Here is a 23,536-nt window from a genome sequence, read left to right on the forward strand (position 1 = left end):
AAGGTTTTACTTAAACTTTGAATAAGGCAGCAGCCGTGTGTGTGTGTGTGTGTGTGTGTGTGTGTGTGTGTGTGTGTGTGTGTGTGTGTGTGTGTGTGTGTGTGTGTGTGTGTGTGTGTGTGTGTGTGTGTGTGTGTGTGTGTGTGTGTGTGTGTGTGAATAGAAGTATGACCTTGTTTCTGATAGAACGGTGTAAATTATTGATAAGAGAGAGAATCACAGAGGAGGGGAATACTGATGTGGTGTCTGCTTTCTGCAGTAGTGTGTTAGAGACATTGAGCTCTGAATACTTCACCAGATGTTGTTCTGTATGCAGATCCAAGCCATGAATGTGCTTCACATTACACACCCTCATTGTTCTACATGCTGGGCTCTGGTATTCACACACAATGTTTCTGTTGAAATGGTGTAGGGTTAGACGTAATACAGTCCAATTTCCCACCCCCGGTTCTGTACAGTTTGTGAGAAATCATTTTCTCTATTACGCTGTTCTCAAGAGTACAAACATGGATATCTACAGATTAAATTCTCTGGCAACATTTGTCCTATTTTATTCCAGCTGGAAGCTAGTGCAACCAACAGACATCTTGATTTTACATCTTTCTATGGAAAGCTAACTCTTGCACATGAATTATTAGTTTGATTTGAATCCACCACATGTAGCCCAGCAGTAGTGGATGAATGTGTCTGTGGTTCTATCACTGCTTGTCTCTGCTTGTCTCTGGCTGGATTCAAACTGCCTGCTGCCTGAAGGCCTGTGAACCACTCCTGGTGGGAGGCACTCACTGACAGACACAATGATTCTGCTGCAGTCAGAGTGGTGGTTGTGTGGAAGACCAAACAAGACAGCCATATATTAATATGGTAAGAATTAAATTAACAAAGCTTCAAATGCCAACTTAACGTTTTAAAATCCAGTGGCCTAGTGGTTAAGATACATACCATATAGCTGCAACATCCATGGACTAAAGGCTGATTTATAGTTGTAAATCGGCTCTATGTGAAGCCTACGCCGCACACTAGCTAGAAGTTACCAGAAGTTACCTAAACTGTTATGAGCATTTATACCTGTGCGCTGTTGTGTCTGCGTTGCTCTGCAAATAATGCTGCCAAAACGCTAGTATGTGGTGGGGTTTTCATGCCAATGTGTTGAGTTTCTACTGAAAATGAAACTTTACCTCATCTTGCTCTTGTCTTGTGTTTTTCCTCATTTTGTTTCATTCCACGTGCCAGCCGTGAAGTGAAAAGACGAGGGAATACGAGGGGACAGACAAGAGCATGTCATTCGGCGTCCCATGTGTGCCTATGTGTCTGTGTCTGTGTCTGTGTGTGTGTGAGGACACACTTGTGCGTGTGCGTGTGCGCGCGTGAGGCTATGCCGTAGGCTACGAAGCTACACCGTACCTACCGTTACAGCTTTACTCCAGGTGGGGATCATTGTAGTCAACTCAAGGTACACTTACTAGCTACTTTGAGCTTTACACTGTGTCACACAGTCTTCATCAGTGGAAGTAGTCAACCCTGTTGTCATTATTTTCTGAGAGCTTTCAGGAACTCATTTTAGGAAATCCTGGACAACTGATCATCTACTGATAAAAAGGCCATGTGATATGATGGAGAGGGACTGGAGCCAGCTAGAAAGTGGACTTTGAGTTAAGGCTGTTGCTCTTTTCAAAGTAAGGAATCATCTTCAAAGCTCAGGTGGAAAAAAACATGAAAAGTTCATTCTTCAGCGTCTGAGTAGTAGTTGTACAGCATAATCTATACTCACTGGCTTTCTCTGGAGCTTTCATGCTCATCATATCAGTGCTCCGTTGTTATAGAGTTGGTTTACTTGTCCTCATGTGACCCAAATATAATGGAATTTATACTTGAACAGCATGTGGTCACAAGTGCTCAATTTTAATCTTTATGGTCATTTCATTGATATTGTATCATAAACTATAACTCATTTCTGTTGACAGTGCTCTGACCTGAAATGACTTTAGAATGATTTACTATACAAAGACTGTGTGTGTCTGTAATAACTCAGCAAAGTAAAGAAATGGAGAGAAGAGGAAATGATAGCGAGAGAGAGGATAGAGGTAAAGAATAGAAAAGGGAGGATGAAGGAGGGTGGAAACAGACAATTCAGTTCTGCCAAGTGCCTCCAGTCGTGTGTCTCATGCTATGAAACAGGAGATGCGGTGTGTGTGTGTGTGTGTGTGTGTGTGTGTGTGTGTGTGTGTGTGTGTGTGTGTGTGTGTGTGTGTGTGTGTGTGTGTGTGTGTGTGTGTGTGTGTGTGTGTGTGTGTGTGTGTGTGTGTGTGTGTGTGTGTGTGTGTGTGTGTGTGTGTGTGTGTGTCCTGAGCTAGTTCATTCACGGTAATTACAACCACTAGATTAACCTGTGGAAACGAGTCATTCTACTCTCCTCGCTGGTGGAAGTGTCTGTGGGTGTGTGAGGAGTCAGATTTCAGACAGGTAACGCTGGAATCTTTCCACACCCTGAGAACGTCAGGGAGTAGTCAGAGGAGAGAGTGATCACTTTAATCAGACACCAACAGCTCTGAGGCCTGAATGCTTTTTGTTTGTGAGACTCCAAGGCTAAACACTGACAGTGCTGTTTTTCATTTTATCCTTTGCAATTGTTACATTACATGTTTTCAGTCCAACTTGAAGGAAAACCAGAGAAAAGAAATGACAGGCAGAAAGGGAAACGTAGGAACGCTGGTCTTCAGGAATCTCACAGACTGCAAAAATTGAAGCATGGCATTGGCAGGTTTTCCCTCAAGAATGCAAGAATGCTGCTGCATCATCATACTCACTGCAAACCACCAACAAAGCCACTCCACTAGAGAAGCTTTGTGTGATTTACAGTTCATAAACATCATTATTTATCTTATACTGGCCCTATAGCCATCCTGTTTGAAACTAGCTGACTCATTTAGGGTCCCCTCCCAAAGCCCACTTTCTTCTGATTGGCAGACTTCATGGAATGCCGAGGGGCAGCAACCAGTGCTTGTCAACACTGCTTCATTCTCTTGCCTTTGGGCTCAACGTTATATGACAGCTTCAGTAACTTAAACTGGATCATATTCTTCTTCCTTTGGATGTCCTCTGGCTGCTCTGCTTCAAATTTTGGTGAATGTGGAGTTTCCTGATAGACAGGTAGCTGTATTTGTTGGTAGTGGATAGCTACTGAAGTTACTAACTGCTGTAGCTGCTGTTAGTTAGCTAGTTAGCTCAGTTAATATCAACATCCGACACTGTAACACTATGACAATAAAAAATAGGGGAAAGTAAAGTAGATCCTCTTAGACGTGAATATATTCATGCTACAAATTTTTGTAGGTTTTGTTTATTCTACATTAAATCCTTGTGCAAGAAGAAAACCTCTGCAGTGGTGATTAGTCTGTAACAACAGCTGTGAAACAATCAAAAAGTAATCTTTTATTTCAGACATACGTCAAAATAAACCAAGTGAGGACACAACTTGGAGAGTATTATATTTGGGTCCATGACCTCTGCCTGGATGGCACCTGATTTCAATGATACTTCAGACTGTCAAGCAGTCTGACCACCTCTCCAAAGGTTGATTCTGTTTCAACTTATGCGCTGTTTATTTGGTTGTCATGACTTTGCTGAGTGATTGGTGTCCAGTCATGTCCAGTCACTGTTCAAGGAGAATTTTGGATGCAAAATGTATGTAACAAAAACACTGCAGGACTGAGGTCCTATTGTTTGAAAGCTAAAAGTGAAACATATCATTGTTCCATTGAAGCATAATATAAATCCCACATTTGTGTCAGCATGTTTTCGGATCCTGCAAAGACATCAGAAGATATGTTTGGCATGTATAATCAGCAAAACTCCTAACTTTCTAAAATCTTTTTAGAGCAGACTCTATAAAGAGATATGAAGAAACATGATTGTCTAGTCAACTCTATTAATGTAACATGTGCATTGAAGGGGCCAGTCTTTTGTTGAAATAGTAGTTATTCCTGTACTGCTGCTCTCCATGATTGGAGTTAGGTCTTACAGAGATGACTATTTGCAGTTTGGGTTAAAGGCTGGGTTCATGTTAATGACGGACGAAACACAAATTAAAGGGGAAACAAACTCTTAGAATTCAATTTATTTAGGCATTTTTCAGTAAACACTGCACAGTGTGGAGGGAAACACAGAGAGAGAGCAGCTAATAAAGGTGTGAGTCATGCTGTCAAAGACATGAGCACATCTGTGCCAGTAGAAGTGTGAAGTGGTTTATATGTACTGAAGGAGGAAACTAAGGTCACCAACAAGCTCCTCCCCCTTACACTCCCTCCCCCATCTTCCTTCCCCCGTTTCCCCTCTCTTGTACCAGGCTGTTCCTCCATAATAGCCTGAGATGTCAGAGACCATTTGTCTTCTGCAACACACACACACACACACACACACACACACATACACACACACACACACACACACACACACACACCACACAGTTGTTCTTGTAGCTCTCCAAACCCCGAGCAGACCTACTTTTGCATGCTTGCTCAAATAGAGGTCTTCTTTGTTCACTACATCAACCCTAGAGCTTGTTCATTGTGTATTTGTAATTGTGTGTGTCTGTGTGTGTGTGTGTGTGTGCGAAATTGCTTCCCAGAGGCTTCTGCTCTGTCCTTCAAACTCGCTCCCTCCTTCACTGTCTCTTCTACATAACCCCCCCCCACACACACACACACACACACACCACACACACCCACACCCACACCCACACCCACATAGGTTATTGAAGTCACATGAATCAGTTCAGTAGTAGGACCCAGCCCTGTTCTGTTTCCTATGTTGGCCTGACACAACACCACTGAGTATTCATGTAATGGTAATCTGACTAGTCTGGTGTGTGTGTCTGTGGGTCAAGCCCTGCTGGGCTTTGAAACCAATTTGACATAGTAGCCAAACCATGTAATGATAACGTAATGTGATGCACTATTTTCTTTAAGCTTAAGTTGTGAACGAACTAGCTGAAGAGCTGTGGCTATATTGAGTGTCACAACCCGCGCAGTGACTTTCAATATCAGAATGTGATCCATTGAAACTGATAACATATTGAAAACATTTTGATCATTTATCTCCATTCAAGTTAGTGGAAGGCTAAACCAGAAGTTAGTTGAAGTCTCTGGTGCCCTTAACTCTATGGGCCGCACAATGTAGAAGCATGTGTGGAAGATGTGTGTCATTTTATATCAGGAAGTCAAACTTTTTTTGGCTTCCACTGTACCACTGTGCAACATTGATAGGAATGAATGGAGCCCTGCCTCCACTATTCTATCTGCCTTAATACATCCAGTGTGTGTGAGTGTGAGTGATATTATTATGTGGATTTATGAGGAGGACTTGTCTGTTTAACCTGACCTTACAGATCATGTTGATCCTTTTGAGGGGTTGTGACCCCAAGGCTAGGACCCGCTGACTTGACCTGTTGTAGGCCATTGTTGATTAGCAGGCTGCTGTGCTAGTCTTTTGTCTTAGAAGACAAAAGAATGGCTACCAAATCTCTGTCTCACAGTGATGACTGTTAATGGTGCTATTCTGTTTTCTTTGTATGAAGAACAAGTACATGAATCACTGTGTTGCTGGTAGTCCACTATACTTTACTATTACACTACTATGACCTATGTCCTACTGTGTAGTGTTTGACATCACTTTAGTCTCTAGACATGTCATGTGATACATACATAACAAATATGAATTGACATCAATAGAACATGAAATATACCTATGCTGTAGTCTTAAATCCAGCCCATAACCTTTTATGTATAGTCCATCTTAAATGTCATCTGAATCAACCAGGACATCACCAGATGTAGATGAGATGACATGTCATATCTAGGTACTTCAAGAGGAGCTATATAGAGGTTGGTAAGAGAAAAAACTGTCTAAATCAATTAAAATATCAAATGTGAGTTAAATGTCAGGGGTTTAGCGCCTGCAATGGCTTCTTGCTAGAGACATTAAATGAATGTACAGAGCAGAAAAGGAAAATCTGTTTCATTGAATAAGGACAGGTAGAAATGTATAACTTGCTCTCAAACATTTTGGAAATGTGTCAACTCAGGCAGCCCACACAGAACTATACACAGAACACTACACAGAAAAAAAAACATTGACTTAACAAAAACCTCTAACCTGCATATGCTCAAATGTAGAGAAATAAGAAACATTTAATTCAGGCTTTTGTAGCATATTATTTCATTTAAGTACCTTAAATTGAAGGTGGTTTAAGCTTCATATTTCAGGTGTAACCATTTATGGTTCTATTCAAGGCGCTATTGTAAGTAGCTCTCTGTAGTCTATTGTTAGTGAGAGCAACTGCTAGGGCACTGAGTAATTACTGAACGACTGCAGTCTATGCCTGTTTATACAGAACCGACTAAAATGCATTATGTAAAGGGTTATTATCAAAGGGCTCCAACACTGTAACAGATTCATTCAGGTGATACCGCCGCAAATTGTTGCAGTTTTTTATTATTACTTTATTTTTTACTTATTTTTTTACAATAAAACAAAGGCACACAATAAATATGTATCACCCAGTACCATTACATCACAGAAAGGGGATATACATCAAGAAATCCCAAGGACAGTCCGGAGCTGTCAGCTGACAGCAATATTGGCAAAACAGGAGACTGCCCCATCCGCCAGGAGGGTCAAGGGTGAGAAAAAGAAAACACACATGGGTGGGGGAATGCCAGAATATCAGCCAGTATGCAGGATACGGCAGAGTTTCCACAGATTACAGATAGAACATAGCAGCAGAGCTCATCAAATTCGGCAGTTAGGTCTCACATATCAATGTCAAGAAAAGGTTTCAGCACCTTCAGGAAATAGTTTTGTGAATTTGCTTTGCTAAAAAGAATCTGTTCAATCTTAGCAATAGAAAGCATTTTGTTGTCACCTTCTGAAACATGGGGACGACAGAGACTTCCAGTATTATTCATTATTTTGCTCTGACAGACTGCTTTTAAAGTGAGGATCAATGTCCTGTCAGAACAACCAAATATTGGGGAATTTCAATCTGTCTGTTAAACCACCGGAAATGAAAGTCCTGGAAAGTGCCAGAATAAGTGTTCAGCAGTATTACATCCATCACACAGGGAGAAGTTCAAGTTATCAAATATCTTCCGAAGTTTAGTGTTGTTCAGTTGCTCCTCCCTGATATGACATTACTGGTACCATAAAAGCTGTGGAGCAGGAGTTCAGATGTTTAGAGTTTGACTGTGAGTGAAGTAAATCATAAAAAATGTGGCTCTTAGGTTTAATTGTGTGTTCTGAGATACACTCCCATAAGAAATGCCTGTGGTTGAGGAAGCTGATATCCACGTACCCATGTTAACATCTCCAATACAGCACAGTCCCCTCCAAAAACACTTTATTCATCACTACTGGTTTGAAAGCCTGTGCTCTTGGAAATAGCAGCAGTGGGAGAGACGTTCCTGAAACTGACAAGGGTTCAATTTTTAACCTGATTTAAATTTATTGTTTGTTTTTTGTCTTTTCACCACTCTTCCCGTGTCACTGTCACTTAATGGGAAATCAGCAAACAATAGATCTAAATGACATGGAAGGATGCTGTTGTGGTTTCTCATTTGAGTTTGGTTTAGCTAACATTAGTTGTTTGGTCCATAAAATGTCAGAAAATGGTGCCAAATGTTGATTACTGTTTCTCAAAGTTAACAAATGTCTTGTTTTGGCCACAACCCAAACATACTCAGTTTACTGACATAGAAGACTAAAGAAAGCAAGAAATATTCACATTTGAGAATCTGAAGTCAGAGAATTTGGAAATAATAATAATCCATTAATCAAAACGATTAATGTATTATTTAAATAGTTGGCGTTTAATTTAATAGTTGACAAATAATCGATTAATCGACTTCGATTGGAGAGGAACCTGTACTTAAAAGTTTATATTTTACATGTATTAAGACATCTACCTGACTAGATTGTTTTCATCCTGGCATCCTATACTAAACTATTTCTGTAGACTGTACTTTACAGCCCTAATAATCATACTAAAAATATTCTACAGTATGCGATAATGCAATAGTTTGATTTAAGATGAATAAATGAAAATTTTGTGTGTTGAGCATTTCAGAGTTCCAAATGTTGAAGTGATGTTATCTTGTCCTTGTGCTTCCTCCAGTGTGATTGGAACACAGTGTTGAATCCAGGCACATTGTTTCTGTGAAGGACCATCTAGAAGTATGGTGCACATATTCCCATCAGCATTTGACCACTGTTGTGTTAAAAAACATCAACTCTTAAACACAGCTCTGTTGGTGTTTGTAAAAAAATTGTAATCAGTCTTCTGTCTGTTTGGTTCTGTGCAGGATGGATTTAATGCTAACGCACACATAGGCAGGCAGGCAGGCAGGCAGGCAGGCAGGCAGGCAGGCAGGCAGGAGGGATTTTCCCATACTGCCTCTGCAGCTGCCCTAGATTCCACCAAACGATTGTCTCGATGCAGCTCAGCTATTATTAGAGCTGTATTATCAGGAGAGATGGAGTGAGAGAGGAGGGAGGAAGTAAAATGCGGAAAGAAAAAGCGGCTGAGAGAAACAAGCATGCCTTGTTTTTCTTCCAGTATGTGTCCTTACTATTATGTATTATTATTCAACACTTCTGGTTCTCCGCACTATTCCGTATTGCGTAGTCTGGTCATGTGTTGTTTACATCACTTGCAGCATGACATATAAAACTGTCACATCCAGAGCAGAGGTTTTGTTAGAGTTTCTCATTGTCCATCGTTTTCACACAGTGTCATATACATTTCTCAATTTTATTTCCCACAATTTAATTTAAAGTTGTTGTTTTTTTGCTAATATTTTTGGAGGGCTTTTATTGCCTTTTATTGATAGTGACAGCTGAAGAGTGACAGGAAAGGGGAGGGAAGAAAGGATGACATGCAGCAAAGGGCCACAGGCTGCCGCTACAAGGACTTGGCCTTGAGACATGGGGCACCAGCTCCACCAGTTGAGCTATCAGGGTCCTCTTAGTCTGATTTTTTTGATGATAATGAGATACATGGCTTATTTAGTAGAATTTAATAGACAGAATTAACAGATTATGCATTCCTAAGGGCTTGGAGAGAAAAGGTGAACAGACACCGATCTTTCCATGCTAACACCACATTAAGCAGATTAATATTTGTACCTCCTTGTGCCACTTGCTTCCCCTGGAATATTATCTGCCGGCTGATAAAAGTTATCAGTGTTACATGCTTGTCTTCATCCTCCACCGCATCAGTCCCTCTGTTTTCATCTAATTTGTTGTCCACATCACAATTATTTAGCTTTCTAAAGAAATTTGGGACGGTGAGCTGCAGTCACATTTTGCAATATCTAGGCTAGGTAGTAATATAGCCTACTGATGTGATATCTAAAGCCAGTTGGACAATGAGGTCATGCTTGTGAGATCAGAGACATGACCACTAAATGCAGAATGTTAGGTTAACGTGTCCTCTAATCCAGAGCACTGTTATCCAGATGTAACTGCAGCGCCGACCTCCACCACTGTTGCTGATGTTTTAAAGAGGAGCTCTACTCTGGAAACAACAGTGGTCCCGATGCATATGTTTGTTGTCCCTGCAGACAGGTTTAACTAGAAGACCCGCGGCACAGCCACACGCATCTTCTCCTGTAGGCTTATGCCTTGCAGAGATAATGATGTCTAACCTGATCACTTACAGATGATGGACAGACAGCCCTAAAAGCTGGACTTGAGAAGCAAATTAGATTTTGCTGTAAGTCAGTGAGGAGACTCAGGGTCAAACATATAGGAATCAGTGGATTACAAGGGGTAGAATGCTGTTTTCAGAGAGAACCAATGGAGCAACACACAGAGTAGAGAAGTCTGAATGCTTTAAGGCCTTATCCTTAAACCAGCAAAGATGAAAATCTGCTCTTGAATTTGTGAAGCAGTTGCACTTTGTAAGTCTTGCTCTGCAATGAAAATGTTATGGACCAGCCAAATAACGTTAACATAAATATATTTACTGATCATTTAAACACATAACAGGTTACTAACATTTTTATTCAGCTAAGTGTGTGTGTGTGTGTGGGAGGCATTTTGATTTATCTCTAGCTGAATTAATTCACCCTTTAATCTTCTTCACATCTGTTGTTTACCTTGATTGAAACCTTCAATATGTTGTCTAATGACCTATGGTAACTAAGTAAATATACTGGCATTGGGCAAAATTGCAGTGCTAATGCAATGCAGACCATAAGAAAATGAGGAAACACATTAAAGATAAAAGACATTTCCGTGTTTGAGTTAGTATTTCCCTAGTAATGCACTGACAACAACACAGCGCTACTTTTGGATGTGCCTTTTCCTTCCCTCTCTTCCTCTCACCTCTCCCTCCCTCCTCTCTTCTGGGCCAGCACATCCTTGGTATGGAGGAGATGAAGGAGGAATGAGGAGGGGGGAAGCTGGGTCACATCACTCTGCTCAAGGCTGTTTACTTTACCTCTCTCTCACATACTCCATCTTTTTCTCTTTTTTTCTTCCTTCTTTCTTCGTCCTTCTTCGCCCTGCCTTCTCCCCCCCATTTCCACATATCCATTCTCTCTAATCACGGCTCTGCGGTTCACATCTACTCGCCACACTTTCTATCATTTTTGCCATCTTGTCTGCTCAGGTTCCCATGTGGGTATGACAGAGAGAGGTAGAGAGAGAGGGAGAGATGACCTTGTAGAAGAGGGGATGTCTCTTCATGCTGTCATTGGGTATTACTTCAGCTCATTTGCTCTCTTATTCTGTCTCTCTTTTACGTTACTTGCACCTCAGTGAAGCTCCACAACAAAGCCACTCTTCTCCCCTCTCTATTTTCTATTCGCCTCTGTTGTGTTGGCACTTTAGCCTGGGTAGGCTGTTCTAAGCTCATCTTCTTCTAGTCTTGTTGAACTGCGTTGAAGGCATTTTATAAGTCTGGTGACTTAACGGGAATGTTGTGAATCTTGTTGTGTGTGTGCCGCTTTAATCTAAAGCTGTTGCCTGTGGACTTGGTGGTGTTGGCAATCTTTTTAGTCTCTGTGTTTTTCTTTATGAGAATGTTTTTGTTCTCTGCTGGGAGATGCCACATATGTAGCTTCTTCAGAAGAAGTTAAAAATGATGATGCGACAGTGAAACTTGAATAATGGTATTGGAATAAACATGCAATTCTTCAATCATGATTGATTGAAGAAAACATTGCAGTTTTTAATTGTGCAGCCCTACTTAAATACTTTATGTACATATAATGAGTTGGAGTTTTTCAATTAAATGTAGTAGAGGGTAGTTGTTGAGGCCATTTCAAATGTGCTTTTAAGTGTACTCACTGTAAACAGGTCAAAATGTCTTGAAATGTGAATTCTTTGCATGGTAAATACTGTTGATTGTATATTGAGAGCATTTTAAAATAGCTGTTTCTAGTCGAATTATCAGTTCATTTTCAATTGAAGTGCAGTGATAAAAGCAGTTGAAATTTCTGTTTGAGTGGAAGCGGTAGCACCAGCTTTTGTCTCTGCATGTCGAACTGTCCTTGAATGAAATACTGAACCCCAAATTGCTCCTGATACTGTACCATTGGTGTGTGAATGGGATTAGCAAGTTTCTGATGAGCAGTTAGCACCTAGCACCTTGCTTTGAGTTGTTGGAAGACCATCATGTAAGCACTGACGGGTGGGCGATCTGTGTATGTGGCATTTAAACATTTGAAATGTGATTTTGAGCTCTGTAGGCAGCTGATTGTCAGTTTAAGAAGAGGTGACAGTGAGTTGACAATGAGTTAAGAGCTAAAAGCAGTGGAGCGGTCTTCAAAAGCATTATGTTGCATCAGATTCAATAAAGTTGAATTGATTAAGAGATTTTAAAAGTGGAAATGTGGGTCTGATTTCAGTTTGAAGACCATGTAGCACTGATTAATCACATTTGAGCAAGTGTGAGAGTCAGAATGTAGGTGGGCAGGTAAGCAGTGTGTGTGTGCAGAGCTATTAAGGAGAAGAATGGCTAGAAAATGTAACACAGTCTTAGATTTGGAGCAGTTAGACTGGAACGTCTGCAGCACGGTCCATTCACCTTCAATTAGCTGCTGGCTCCAAAGATTGCTATCCCTCCATGTCCTCATTCATCTGCATGTCTTTTTTCATTGAACAATTGCCCCACATGCACACACATACACACTCTCCCTTAGTCGACTTACTTTTTTTTTGCAAGATGAGAGTTCTTCCCTACTCACGTTGGTCCCTGCATGATGAGATTTCTCTCTTTTCCTCTCTCTCTCTCTCTCTCTCTCTGTCTCTGTCTCTGTCTCTGTCTCTGTCTCTGTCTCTCTCTCTCTCTCTCTCTCTCTCTCTCTCTCTCTCTCTCTCTCTCTCTGTCTCTGTCTCTGTCTCTCTCTCTCTCTCTCTCTCTCTCTGTGTCTGTCTGTCTGTCTGTCTGTCTGTCTGACTCTTTCTTGCTTGTTGATAATTGCGAGGGGAAGCCAGCCAGCAGCCCAGTGACTCGGAAGCTGCTTCATATGTTTATGTACCTCTGGAGGACCATCTCTCCATCAAAGTACCCCCCCCAAACTGATTGATATTCTGTTGCAGTAGAAAGCTGCAGCATCATTTGGTCCGTTGTCAAGGAAGGGGTGCCTTGGTTACGGTGTTGTCAACCTGGTTGCCGTTATGGTAGGCTAGTCACTCAGTTTCCAGGCAGCTCGACTCTTCTCTTTTTGTGTTCATCTCATCCATCCTCCTTTTTTCCTGCCCTAATCCTTTTTACACGTAGTTGTATTTGACATCTTCTTCTCTGTCACAGGGCACAAATAATGCTCTCATCTTCATATCCTCTTTGTTCTTGACATCACACTCTTCCAATCTCTTCCCTGTTCTTCCACTCTTTCCCTTTGTTCTGTTTCATCCTCCTCTCTCTATCATTTCTTCTCCTTCATGCTTCATTTTCTTCTGTCACTGGTAATGCTTTCCTCTTCATCATTGTCATCTTCCTCTCTTAATTCCTTGCCTCTCTTTGTCTGTTTCTTCCCCCATGCCATTGAATCCATTTCTTTCATCACCTCCATCCTCTTTCTTTGTTGCTTTTCATTTCTCCTTCTTTTTATTTGTTATTTAAATGATGCTTAAATGAAGTCCAGATTATACTTGATTCTCTGTCTTGTTTGTTTTCATCCCTCCTTGTGGTCCACAGTTCTGCCTCTTCTCAGCACCTGCAGGTCTGTGCTACTCACAGATTTCATTCAAACACAACAGTGACTTGATTTTTTCAGGCTCAGCTGCTGTCTTTATCTCTGCTTCTGTGTCATTTTCTCTCCCTCCTTTGTTTCCAATTAAAAGCATTCTGGTGACTGTTTTTGTTCTATTGTAATAGACCTCATACGCCACTCAGGCACTCTTGCAATGTTTAAGAGCCTTATACATCATGACTTGCTGATACAAATAAACCAACTGATACACAGTTGACTGTTACTTGTTGTTCTACTACATGAAGTTTGTGGGAGGAGACAAATCCACTGGAATATAAAGTATGATGTTGTTCACATTTCCTGTTAGTTTGAAATGAGTTCAGGAATTTGGTAATTGCTTGCATGCCCCAAGACCCCCTCAGTCGTATTCCAAGCTGAAGAAACACGTACATCAATGTTTGCTGCAGGCTGTTGTAATATAAGTGGGGTTAAGGGTTGCCAGTCTTTTTGTTTTTTTTTACATTTTGCTTTGACAGTACAGTAATGAGAGACAGGAAATGCAGGGGAGAGAGAAGGAAATGATATGCAGTAAAGAACCCGGGCTGCTTTTCAACCAACCGTTACCTATAGAGGATGGATGCTGGTGGGTTATGCAAGCAAAGGGGCACTCCACTCATTTAGCTTTTAAAAATAATTGTGAAAATCTCAGCAGCAGAGGCAGAGATATCTTGACTTATGTTTCCTTGTATAGATCAAGCTCTAAAAAAGTTCCTACATTTCCCAAGCTCCATAGCTCCAGGTTGTAACACAGGCTTTCTGTTATAAACATGCAGTCTCTTGGGGGTTATGGTTGCCTATTGGTCCTAGTGGGCCAGGGCGCTGTGGCTCTGGAGGTAGAGCATGTCGTCCACTAATCAGAATGTTGGGGGTTCGATCCTCGGCTCCTCTCGCTGCATGTTGAAGTGTCCTTGAGCAAAATACTGAACCACAAATTGCTCCTGATGCTGTGCATCGGTGTATGAATGTGGATGAATGGGTGACTGTGGCATGTAGTGTAAAGCTCTTTGAGTGGTTGGAAGACTAGAAAGAGGCTATAAAAGTACAGTCAATTTACCATTAACTTCACCACAATATGCTTCCAGATCAGAATCCCTAATGTAGAAGCATATTGTAGCCAATGTTGATCCAGATTTTGGTCATTTTGGAGGCTGATGAAATTTAACAGTATGAAATCATACACGAAAAGGGTTTGTAATGTTTGTTCACACCACTTATATCAATAAAGGTAGACTAAATATTATGAAAAACCTTCAGCTTCAGTGTAGCTCAACATGTTCCTTTATTCTGTCAAAGATACTGACTGTACAAATTTAGTGCAGTTTTTGATAACCATATTCTAAACACTTAACTACGTCATGCATTCTTATTTGTAATGAGGCACTATATTGGCAATAATCCCTTTGATGACAAATGCACAAGTAGTTCACATTGAGAATCTGCTTGTTTGTGGCAACGCTTGGTCTGATGTAACAGTTCCTTAAGCAGGAGTAGCAGGGTTTCTGTTGTTGAAAATAGTGGTGGGAAGGGTATAAATACCCTGAGTAGTAATAATTGTGTGGGTGCTTGCGTCTCGTTTTATGTGTTCGAGGCGATTGGAGTGGGGGGTGGGGTAAAGGGGATAAAGGAGTCTTTTTAGCCTGGCTGGTCTACATTTTTCTGTGCAGTCAAGCTCAATAAATCAGATTAGAGTTTTTGGAGAGCAGGATAGAGCTTACACTGTGTGTGTGTGTGTGTGTGTGTGTGTGTGTGTGTGTGTGTGTGTGTGTGTGTGTGTGTGTGTGTGTGTGTGTGTGTGTGTGTGTGTGTGTGTGTGTGTGTGTGTGTGTGTGTGTGTGTGTGTGTGTGTGTGTGTGTCTCTTGCAGCAGGGCTGGGGCTGACAGACAGACAGAGAAAGGACAGTCATGTAGCAGCTTGAAAACCATATTAAGTCATCAAAAAGGGTTAAAGAGGCTTGTTGGGCTTGAAACACAACAGTTTCACTGCTGCAGGATGGAAGTGAGGGTTATGGCCTGATTGATTCATGGTTGTTGACTGTTCACATCCAGCTCACTCTCAGTAAATTCAAACAGAAAGGAGCATAACACACAATTTTCACTTGCAATTTTATGAAAAGCACAATCTAAACCCAGCACACAGACACACACATAGCATTCCATTCCTTTTAGTTGAAACGGTCACAGTCCAGCCTCTGTTCTCTTCTCTTTTGTATTCTATATTCTGTATCAGTGTGGTTTTCTCCCATTTTCTCTGGCGCTCTATTTAAAGGGCAGATTTTGCTTCTCTCTCTGCATTGGTCGTTGGCTTTCATGTCTCGTGCTCATTGGCTGCCTGCAGCCGTTAGTGATGGGCAGATTATACATACGTAGTCATTTGTACAGGAGCATTCAGAAATGTTCTGAACATTTCTGATTGGTCGAGTAGTCACAGCATTTTATTTTAGCCATTTTTAAAAATCTACAGCCACAAACCAGTTTGTTTTTTCTTTATTGTGCTTTGTCACATCAGTGGTGATGTAGAAGAAATCCTACAACAGATGTACCGCTGACGAATTCCAGGCTCGTATGAAAAAAGTATAGTCGTATAGTCGTCGTTTTTTTCCCGATGTTATTTGACCATTTTGCCTAATCTTTGCTGGTCTTTAGACCCCGGTGGAAACGTAGACTGAAGGAGCCTTTTAGTTCCATGAAAAGTTGTTCCTGGGAATATAAGTTCTGGGTATAAACATGGCCTAAAACAATGTAAGGTGCACTATTATTATTTACTGAAGTAAACTTGTGTGCTGCACTTTGGGTCAAATGTTATTTAAGTTTATTACTTTTAATTTTTTTTTTTTAGTTCTTCAAAAGTATTAAGTATTTTTGATTTTTGTGTTAAAAACATTGCCCTGCCAATTAAGTAAAAGTTGCTGCTGACAATGAACAATAAGGGGTTTCAATGAGATCATGGTCAGGGGTGCTGCTACATATTCTGGGCCCCCTGAAAACAAGTCTTTCACGGGTCCATGTCCAGCTGTGGGCCCCTGAATCATTCAGCCACACACCCACTTGCATCATCTGCACAGCATGGAGCAGGGTTATATTGGATGACCTGAGTCTGTGGTCAGCTTCATTCCTGTGTCGATGTCAGTGTCTGTAACACTGTGGAACAGAGTGCCTGTAGTGACAGTGAGAGCTCATATTGATCATTTCAGAAACTGTACAGTCTTGTTAGTATCTGCTCTCCTTTGTTCTCTCTGTCTCCTATTTCTGCTCCTCTCTGTGGCTGATAGAAGCCTACTGATCCAGAGCTCTGTGTATGTATGCGTGTGTGTCCACAGCCAGTGTTCACTACTGCCTCTGGTTGCTATAGCAACAGACTCACCAGACACTGAGTTTCCCCATTCCTATTATGTGTATGTATTTCTTGACTGAATTTGGTGTGTGTGTGTGTGTGTGTGTGTGTGTGTGTGTGTGTGTGTGTGTGTGTGTGTGTGTGTGTGTGTGTGTGTGTGTGTGTGTGTGTGTGTGTGTGTGTGTGTGTGTGTGTGTGTGTGTGTGTGTGCAGACTACATCATAATGCTCTGGTTGTATCAGGGTTATTAATGTGCTTGTTCATAGTAATCATTGCATGCAGACAGATCACACAGCGGGACAGAATCTACAGTTCTGTTCTTCACTTTATTGCTTTCCTAATCCTGCATGAGTACTGTATGTTCAGTCAACATGCAGATGAATACATGAGTGGGCAGTAGAAACAAATACACTGCAACACACACACAGACAGACACATGTATTTAAACCACTTGCTCTGCGTGTGTGCTGTGTTTTTTTCATTTATCAGAAAGCTAAGACACAGGCTAAGGTTTGTATACATTGATAGCTTCAAAGGATCAAAAATTGTTATATAGCTGCTACTCCAGTGTACACACACACACACACACACACACACACACACACGCATACACACAAATACATACACATACGAGCTGATTGGCACAACAGGTTTGTCAGGAATATCTCACTCTCCCTGTCATCACACCCAAGATACTACACCCCAAATTGCTCCCGATGCTGTGCCATCAGTGTGTGAATGTGACATGTAGAGTCAAGTGCTTTGAGTGGTCAGAAGACTATAGGAGCTATACAAGTGCAGTCCATTTACCATTTAACCATATCGTCTAGCCTTAAAGTAGCTAAAATCAATGTTTCCTAACTTAACTTCTTTTTCTCAACACTTTCATAGAGTTGTCAGTGGCAGCAGACTGCTGTTTTTCCTGAAAAAACCCATAGTTTACTACCTGCTCAGCACCAAACAGCAGACAGACACAGTTAGACTAGCTGGTGAACATAGTGGAGCATTTAGCAGCTAAAGAGACAGATATTATTCCTAAGAGTTTGTGGAGACCAAAAACAGAGCTAAAAGAAAGTGAATATTGGATTTACACTCATTAGGTGGCCACTTCAAATGAATGCTAGTGATGTGTTGACACCTTGTTTTCCACTGCTCCCAAATGGCTAAAAATTCTGTTATTTCAGGTTTCACAACATATTTTAGTATTACTCAGATTCAGTATCATTGTCAGATCATCACTGTGACTCATTAAACTACTGACCTGTCTTCAATCAATTGTAAAAGGCTCAAACCCATAACATTGTTTATTGTCCACAATTATTACTTTGAACTAAGCATGAATTGGTTTTCTTTTGCTAACATAAATAGTCCACCCACAAAGTATCAACTGTTCTTTTGCTCTTTATCTCCTAACTTCTTTTACTGTCTTTATTTTTTGTGTCACACTCTGTGACAGTAATATTTTGATGACCGTAACACTGACTCATCAACTGGGTTTGGCCTTGGCCCAGCAGGCAACACTTGGTGTTAGACTGAGTTTTATTGGCTGGGCTGAGCATCATGTGAAAATGTACATATGCATGAGTGCCTGTATTTGTGTGCATCCTTTTAATTTATGGTAGTAATCCTAGTTAGACTATTAAAATTGAACACACACACAACATAGTTTTGTGTGACAGGAGACACAAGGACAGAGGGTTTTGTATGGTGTACAGATTGTAAAGGCCCCCTGAAGCTTATTGTGATTTGTGATTTTGGGCTATATAAGTAAAATTGACCTGCACAGAGAATTGAAAGAAAAAATGTCTTGCTCTAATTCTGTAGCACATTTTCCTAAACATGTTCATTTCAACAATGACAGACCCAATGTGTTATTCAGTGCATATCTGGCAGCTGAAGATGGAACCGTAGTACCACCCAGGGTCACACTAGGTGAGAAGGCAACTTAGCAGGATGATACATTAGTCACATTGCTAACAGTAATACAGGACAGCTGCTGCTGGAGGGCTCAATGGAAAATGAGAGTAAACTGGTTTCCCTATTGGGGAATCGGTTGTAGTGATGACTAATGCTGAAAACAGGAACAGGAAGTGAATAATTAGCTGTCCACATTATTGATGTATTGTTTTATTTATTTAGGAGTTTGAAAACCTACTGATCCGATTCTTTGTTGGAGAAGCAAGATGGCCACTGGTGAATTTCTTTCATGCAATTATTTTATATTCTGATTGTTTAAGGGAATATACAGTGTTGGTTAAAATCTGTGGGAACTGTTCTTTTATTTTCTATTTTAAATCTAAGCCTCAGTCAGAGCCAATAAAGACACAGAGACACTTTGGGTTGGTGGCTCGAAGAGGTGATAGTTGAGTCAGATGCTTTGGAACTACAATCTACAATCAGCTATCTTTCTTGGCTCAGATTGGTTGCTTTCATTCAGGCTACCTACTGCAGTTTTAAAGGCGAGCTTCATGTTCCAGCTCTTCAGGTCTGCTACTAGTGTTAATGGAGATGGATTCTTGTGAATGCAATTAGGAGCACAAGGAGGAGCCAGAGAAAAATGATTTTTTTTTTGCAGATTATCTGTCTCAGTGCTACTGTCAGGAAAGTTTCAGCAAATATGAAAAAAATTATTTAATTGATTGAAGCACTGCTTAGGCTCTGGTCAGTAATGGTTACAGAGAGTACATGTATTTTATTAATTCATGTTGTTAGTAAGTGAAATGGAGATGAGGTGTGGTTAACCTTTGTTGTCTGAAGTGAATAAGGGATGAGAGGATGGATAGAGGATGGTTGAGCATGTGAGAGCAATGGATTAGATCATATGAGGATGCAGGGAGCAGTATCCTGGAATGACTGCTACTGAGACAACTGAAATGGACAGAGATCAATATTCAATGGATACAGTGGTGCAGTGAGAGTGAGATGGGTAAACTGACAGAATAGAAGGATAAATGGAGGTAGAAATAAATGGATAGTTTGCAGTAACAGTAAACAAAGGAGGACAGACTGAGGTAGCTGATCACTCAGTTGACTGCAGTGGTGCATTATGGGAGGGTGAGATTCACTCGTTGATCAGACTTCCCCTCTGCCTATGGTAGGGAAGTGGGGGAGGGGCAGGTTATATAGCAGGAGAAATGAGGGAACAGAAGATCAGACAGAGGAGGGAGTGATGAGGAGATGAAGAGAGAAAGGTGGCTAATGTACCCCACACACACACACACACACACACACACACACACACACACACACACACACACACACACACACACACACGGGATTATATGTATCCAGTAAATAGAAAGGCTTCTGTGACTCGCAGCCCTGAAATGTTAGAATACTTTTACATTAGTGCTGACTCTGTGATCAAACTGAATTTTATATTAGCTGCTGTTGCTTCACTCATACGTTTTTTTCCTAATTAATATGCATTCAGAACTGTATTGCATATATCAAGTACCTGTGAGTGTTTTAAACTATGTGGTTGTATGTACAGTGTCTGTGTCAGTCAGTATATGTGTTATATGTGCATACACCTCTGTACACTTTGATTTTCATACACACACAAATATATATGATTATATTCATGATACTTTATGAATATAGATCACAGAATTTTCTTTTATTATGTCGTTTGACAATCATTTAGAATGCGGACGTTCAGCTGGCTCTGGCTAACATTATACTACCAGAAAATCGCTCTTCTTTGCCACTCTAAAACTGTAGTTACCAGTGCCCAGTGGCAGCACAGTGCACATGACCCTCCTTGGTTAAATTGGTTAGAGTGAGAAGGACAGGATGCTGCTGGGAAGTAGCAGGTCCCGTTTGCAGGGTGGTATAGGATTGATCCCACATTTTAGACAGTTTTAGGCAGTATTGGAGGCATTTCCGAGAGTATCAGAACAACTCTAGCATGATTTATCTACTTTATCAAATTGTTGATCTTCTCCTTCATCATCTGCCTCCTTCTTCTTTTACACCTCCTCCACGGGTGTTTAATGTTTTAATGTGCGTCCTGGTGTTAAAAGGGTCTATATTATAGTCCCAACAGGCAGATCTAATCCCAGTCTCTCCCTCTGTGTGCTGTGCAGGTATATGTGGAGTTTGATGACCAGGAGTGGGAGAAAAGAGAGTGGGTGAAGGTCTATGAGGATTTCCAGCTGTTTCTACTGGAGCACCAGCTGGTCTGGGCCAAGAGGAAGGAGGGAGCAGGAGGAGCAGGTGGAGGAGCAGGAGGCCTGCTGCAAGGAACCAAGGCCAAACACATACAGTGGCCTGCCCTGGTAAGACCTTTGTTTTCTATTTATAGACAGGACACAATAATGGGCATATGAACCTGCTACCTATGTCTTCACACATTCACCACTGTGTTTGTCACAAAGTGTTATATTCTCTTTATCCTCACTGTGTTGTTACATTTCTTTGTCTTTGTGGCCTTGGATATTAGCGGTTACTGAGTGGCAGCCCTGCCACAGTTACCAACTCTGTCGTGGTCTCAGTTTTGTTGCGCTTGTCTCACAGAGAGTTTTTTACAATTCTGAGGATTCTTGACTCCTTTAGTCTGTGTTTACTAGCTGCGTTGGACTGTATCTGTTGAGTTTCCGACAGCCACAACACTTTTGTCCTCGTGATGAGGGAGTTTTTTTGTTACATTGTCACGCTTTTACTATTCTTCTCCTTCCCACATCAGTTAATCATGTTGTTTTGTGTCTAATTCCTATGCAGCATGTTTTGCCTGAACTAGCCTGTTTCCACTGTAGGAACATTTCTTGGATCCCAATAACCATTCAGTAAACTTTGTTACCTTACCTAGATTTCTACTAGAAGAACCTGTGTCCGGTTTTAATTTTAAGGATGTCTTAAGGATACCATAAGGATTTCCCTTCGATCTCTAAGAGTTTGCCCTTAGTGACTCAAGTATTCCCCTTATGTGTTGCTAGAAAGGCCTTATTAATCATTTTCCTCAGACAATTTTAAGGTACTCATACCGGTTTCTTAAAGTGAAAAATCTTTGGAACATAAGACCATTGCTGAATTTATGATAATTGAAGAGGAGGAGGAGATGCCAAGACGCATTGTATGGAATAGGAAAAACCTGCACTATGAGCAATGTGCAACTTCCCTAACCTAACATAACCCTATCTCATATATTAACGTTATTATCGTGTAATCGATTTGTTTGTCATTTACTGTCGAAGCTGGCTATCTTCTTTTTTGCTGTCACAGTATGTTCATATTTCGTCATTACTTGATCTACGGTTCATTTGACAGCAGGATTTCTCACATCGACTTTGTCAGTTACATCTTCTGCTTGTGCTTATTTGTAATGGATGGGTTAAATTTGCCTAGGATTATGTGCTTGTGCTTTCCATATTTTTTGAGGAGAACTACATTTTCTCCTGCTGCGTAGTTTGGCTTTCTTGTTCTTTTTTGTATTCTCTTGTTGTCCATTTTGGAGCACTGGAACACTGACAATAACGTTGTCAATTAACATTAAAAGAAGAGGTAGAAGAAGAAGTATGTGTTTTACCATGACAGCCTTAGACTTAACACTTGAACCCCTCAGCTAAGGGAAATAATTTATATAAAGGACAAACTTAAGTTTGAAACTTAAAGGACCAGTGTGTGAGATTTAGTGACATCTAGTGGTGAAGATTCAGATTGCAATTGTAGCATCTGTATTTGACAACCTGGGAATAAGAATAGGCTGTAAAGAGAATAGGAGAAACTATGGTGACCCTGAAACTAAAAAAGGCAAGATGGCCTATCTACAGCCAGTGTTTGGTTTGTGTTTGGTTTGTGTTTGGTTTTGCCCCCTAAATGTTACTAACTGGACATTTTAAGGTAGTTTATGCATCCAGACACAATCTATGTGGACTGGAGACTGAAGTCCATGCTCTAGGGCTAGTGCGTGCTGATGGCCCAGGACCTATTGAGTATGTTGCTGCAGCTTGTGTTCAGCCTCATTTACAGAGTCAACATAACAGGTGTCACCACAAAAATAGATATTTGATAGATAGATATTCGTTTATTTGTCCCACAATGGGGAAATTCCAAGAGAAAAACGCTCAACTTGAGCGAGAGGTGCTGCTACTGCAGCCACTCTGGCACACGCGCAAAACAATCACAATTATGACAAAAGGTGGACATCTCGTGTAATGTTTATGGCCATAAAAAGCGATTAAATGTGATTACACTTCCTGAGTAGTCTAAAAGCCTGAGATAAAGAGAGGAGACTGTATTAAACGAGAGAGGGCACCAATCGAGAGAACAAAGCAATTGAAATGAAACTTAATCTTCCTCTGTTTCATCCTGGTTACACACCAAAGCAGTAACGCATTAAACATTTATCAACTATCTGTGACACTATATAGAACACTTTATGCTAAGAACAACCACGAATGAAACCACCTCTCAAACAACGCTGTGATTCTGTCAGTCTGATCAGTCTAATTTTATCTTCAAGGTTCTTCAGATTTGGTGCAAATGCTGCCAGGAATGTTTACTGCTCTACAAAGGCTAACCACAGTAACTATGCTAATAAAACTGAGAAGAAATATTGTATTATAGGTAGAACAGCTTAGCTAATAATAAACAGATAAAGTAAGTAAGAGTGCCTGGTGGTGAACATAAAGATTCCCTTTGTTTCAATTCCCTAGGTTGATAACTTCAGCCGCAGCTCTGAGAAACCAAGAAAGAGCACAGTAACTGTTGCTTGTTTTGGTTTTTGGTAGGATTTTGTAGTTACTGACATTTTTACATTGTTGTTTCTCTAAGATAGAGCAAGACTGAACATAGAACATTTGTCACACGATTAAACACACATTTATAATATAAGTCAATTTTGACCAAAACTGTAGTTACGGTGTTTTCCCTATGAAGGGCAGTGTAGAAAGGACTAAGTTTAGTATATTTTCTTGTCAAAAAGCAGTTGAACTACTCCCAAACACAC

At 40.7% G+C, this 23,536-nt stretch overlaps 1 protein-coding gene across 3 annotated transcripts in view; it reads left to right on the forward strand.

Moving 5' to 3' along the window:
- Positions 1-23,536, forward strand: part of jmjd1cb (jumonji domain containing 1Cb) — a 131,271-nt gene that overhangs the window by 27,024 nt on the left and 80,711 nt on the right. For all 3 annotated transcript variants that reach the window (XM_051417110.1, XM_051417114.1, XM_051417112.1), the window contains exon 2: positions 20,676-20,867. In XM_051417110.1, coding sequence (XP_051273070.1) covers positions 20,676-20,867 — 192 coding nt within the window. The remainder of the gene's footprint in view (positions 1-20,675; positions 20,868-23,536) is intronic.

Source organism: Dicentrarchus labrax, unplaced genomic scaffold, assembly GCF_905237075.1.
Source record: "Dicentrarchus labrax unplaced genomic scaffold, dlabrax2021, whole genome shotgun sequence".
Lineage (NCBI taxonomy): Eukaryota > Metazoa > Chordata > Actinopteri > Moronidae > Dicentrarchus > Dicentrarchus labrax.